Genomic DNA, 2,396 nt, shown 5'->3' with positions numbered 1-2,396 from the left:
TAAACTATAAATCTTTTCAAAAATAAATTTCAAAGAATGGGATATAATAATATATGTATAGAAATTCTACTATTATTGTTCTCACACCAGTAAATTATAATGTTTGATGGGTGAGCACATCCTCAATTTGGAGACCACTGTGCAGACCAGTCTTAATTTCTCCAGAATGACCACAATTCTTTATATTTAGACTAGGTTGATGGGCTGATATTCTATAGAGAAATAAAGTAAATACAGGTTTCCTTTTCAGCTTTTTAGGTCAACATTCCTAAGGTATAATTTACATATAATAAATGTACTAATTTCTGTGTAGTTTAGTAGTTCAATAAATTTTGACAAATAAATAGACACGGTACCATCACAGTCAAGGTATGGAACAAATCTGTCACCTTAAGAATTTCTGTCATTTCTCTTTGTTGTGCATCCCCACCTCATTCCTTATTCAAATAAAAACCCGAAGAACTTGATAACTATGGTTAAGTTTTCTTAATCAGAAAATTTTTCATATGTCTAATGCAAATATAAATCCAGGGCAAGGGCATTCCAACTCCCACATGGGAGAACAGTTAAGTAGAAGCATAGGACTAAAGCAGAAAAAGAGTTTGGCTTTAAGACCAGGATGTTTGACAGTTATAATGTAGAAAAATAAAGAGTAGAAAAGATTTCTTAGGCTTTAGGAAAGTGAGGATATGACATAGATGTGGCATTCACTGCTGTTAGAAAGAACTATGACCTAGATGGAAGAGAAGGAAATAAATTCTCTACTCCTTGATCTTCTGTAGGCAGAGGAGATGGAGATAGAAAATAGCACAGTGGTGAAGGAATTCATCCTCCTTGGTCTGACCCAATCTCGAAATATTCAGCTCCTTGTCTTTATGCTTATCTTAATTTTCTACCTCATCATCCTCCCTGGAAATTTCCTCATCATCCTGACCATCAGATTGGACCCTGGCCTCACAGCCCCTCTCTACTTCTTTCTGGGCAACCTGGCTTTCCTGGATGCATCCTACTCCTTCATTGTGGCTCCCAGGATGCTGGTGGACTTCCTCTCTGAGAAGAAGGTAATCTCCTACAGGAACTGCATTGCTCAGCTCTTTTTCTTGCACTTCCTTGGAGGCGGGGAGGGGTTACTACTGGTTGTGATGGCCTTTGACCGCTACATTGCCATCTGCCGTCCTTTACACTATTCAACTGTCATGAACCCTAGGGCCTGCTATGCCTTGCTGTTAGCTTTGTGGCTTGGGGGCTTTGTCCACTCCATTATCCAGGTGGCCCTCATCCTCCGCTTGCCCTTCTGTGGCCCAAACCAACTGGATAACTTCTTCTGTGATGTGCCACAGGTCATCAAGCTGGCTTGTACAGACACCTTTGTGGTGGAGCTTCTGATGGTCTTCAACAGTGGTCTGATGACCCTCCTGTGCTTCCTGGGGCTTTTGTCGTCCTATGCAGTTATCCTCTGCCGTGTACGTGGGTCCTCCTCTGAGGGAAAGAACAAGGCCATGTCCACATGCACCACCCATATCATTGTTATATTTCTCATGTTTGGGCCTAGCATCTTTATCTACACGCGACCCTTCAGAGCATTCCCAGCTGATAAAGTGGTTTCTCTCTTTCACACAGTGATCTTTCCTTTGTTGAATCCTATGATTTATACCCTTCGCAACCAGGAAGTGAAAGCTTCCATGAGGAGGTTGTTTAATCAGCTCTTAGCCTGATAGAAGATGGGAGAGGATGAATATGAAAGTCAAAACTGGAGGATTTCATCTGAAATTAACTTATTCATTTTCCAAACACTACATCTTCCACTTCTCAGGACTATTCTAGGCAATGGGAGAAAGAGTTATTAATAAGATTGGTAAAGTCACTGCTCTCCTGAAGGGTACATCTGGTGGGAATAGATAGCCATTAAGATGGAAAATAAGTATTGTTGTTTCAGAAAGAGAAATTGTCCTGAAGAAACTCAAAAGAAAAGCAAAATGATAGATAGTCTGTGGCAAGGGTAATCAGTTTACTTTACAGTCTTCAAGAAGGGACTTCTTGAGGAACTGATAGATATTTTGGCTGATATTTATATAAACTGAGAGAGCCAACCATGCAAACATTTGCAGTAAAAGCATTCTAGGCAGAAGAAACAGTGCAAAAATCTGGACAGTAGTAATGAACTACATGTATTTGAAGAACACTACTAGGTTCAAATTGGGATATAATAAGTGAAAGTGAAAATTATTAAAGTTAAATGTAGAAAAACTGGTAGTGTACAACACATATATGGGTCTATGAAGCGAATATAGGGTTTGATTTTTTTAAATTACAATAAGTAGCCATTCTAAGGTTTTTAAGCAACAGTGATTTTTCTACTACAATTTCATAAATGACTTAAGATTGTGTGCAAATAT

The 2,396-nt window shown here is 39.0% G+C and overlaps 1 protein-coding gene across 2 annotated transcripts in view; it reads left to right on the top strand.

The window, feature by feature from the left end:
• The first annotated feature begins 791 nt into the window (after nt 1–791).
• LOC102884559 (olfactory receptor 4N2) overlaps nt 792–2,396 on the top strand; it is a 2,806-nt gene continuing 1,201 nt past the window's right edge. Inside the window, exon 1 of one of the 2 annotated variants that reach the window (XM_015585575.1) lies at nt 792–1,496. In XM_015585575.1, coding sequence (XP_015441061.1) covers nt 792–1,496 — 705 coding nt within the window. Of the gene's footprint in view, nt 1,716–2,396 lie in introns of those variants that run through there. The other variant, XM_006906925.1, reaches the window with a different exon arrangement.

The sequence above is a fragment of the Pteropus alecto genome, unplaced genomic scaffold (genome assembly GCF_000325575.1).
Source record: "Pteropus alecto unplaced genomic scaffold, ASM32557v1 scaffold462, whole genome shotgun sequence".
NCBI lineage: Eukaryota > Metazoa > Chordata > Mammalia > Chiroptera > Pteropodidae > Pteropus > Pteropus alecto.
Note: the sequence above shows the minus strand (reverse complement) of the source record. Positions and strands in the feature narration are given on the sequence as shown.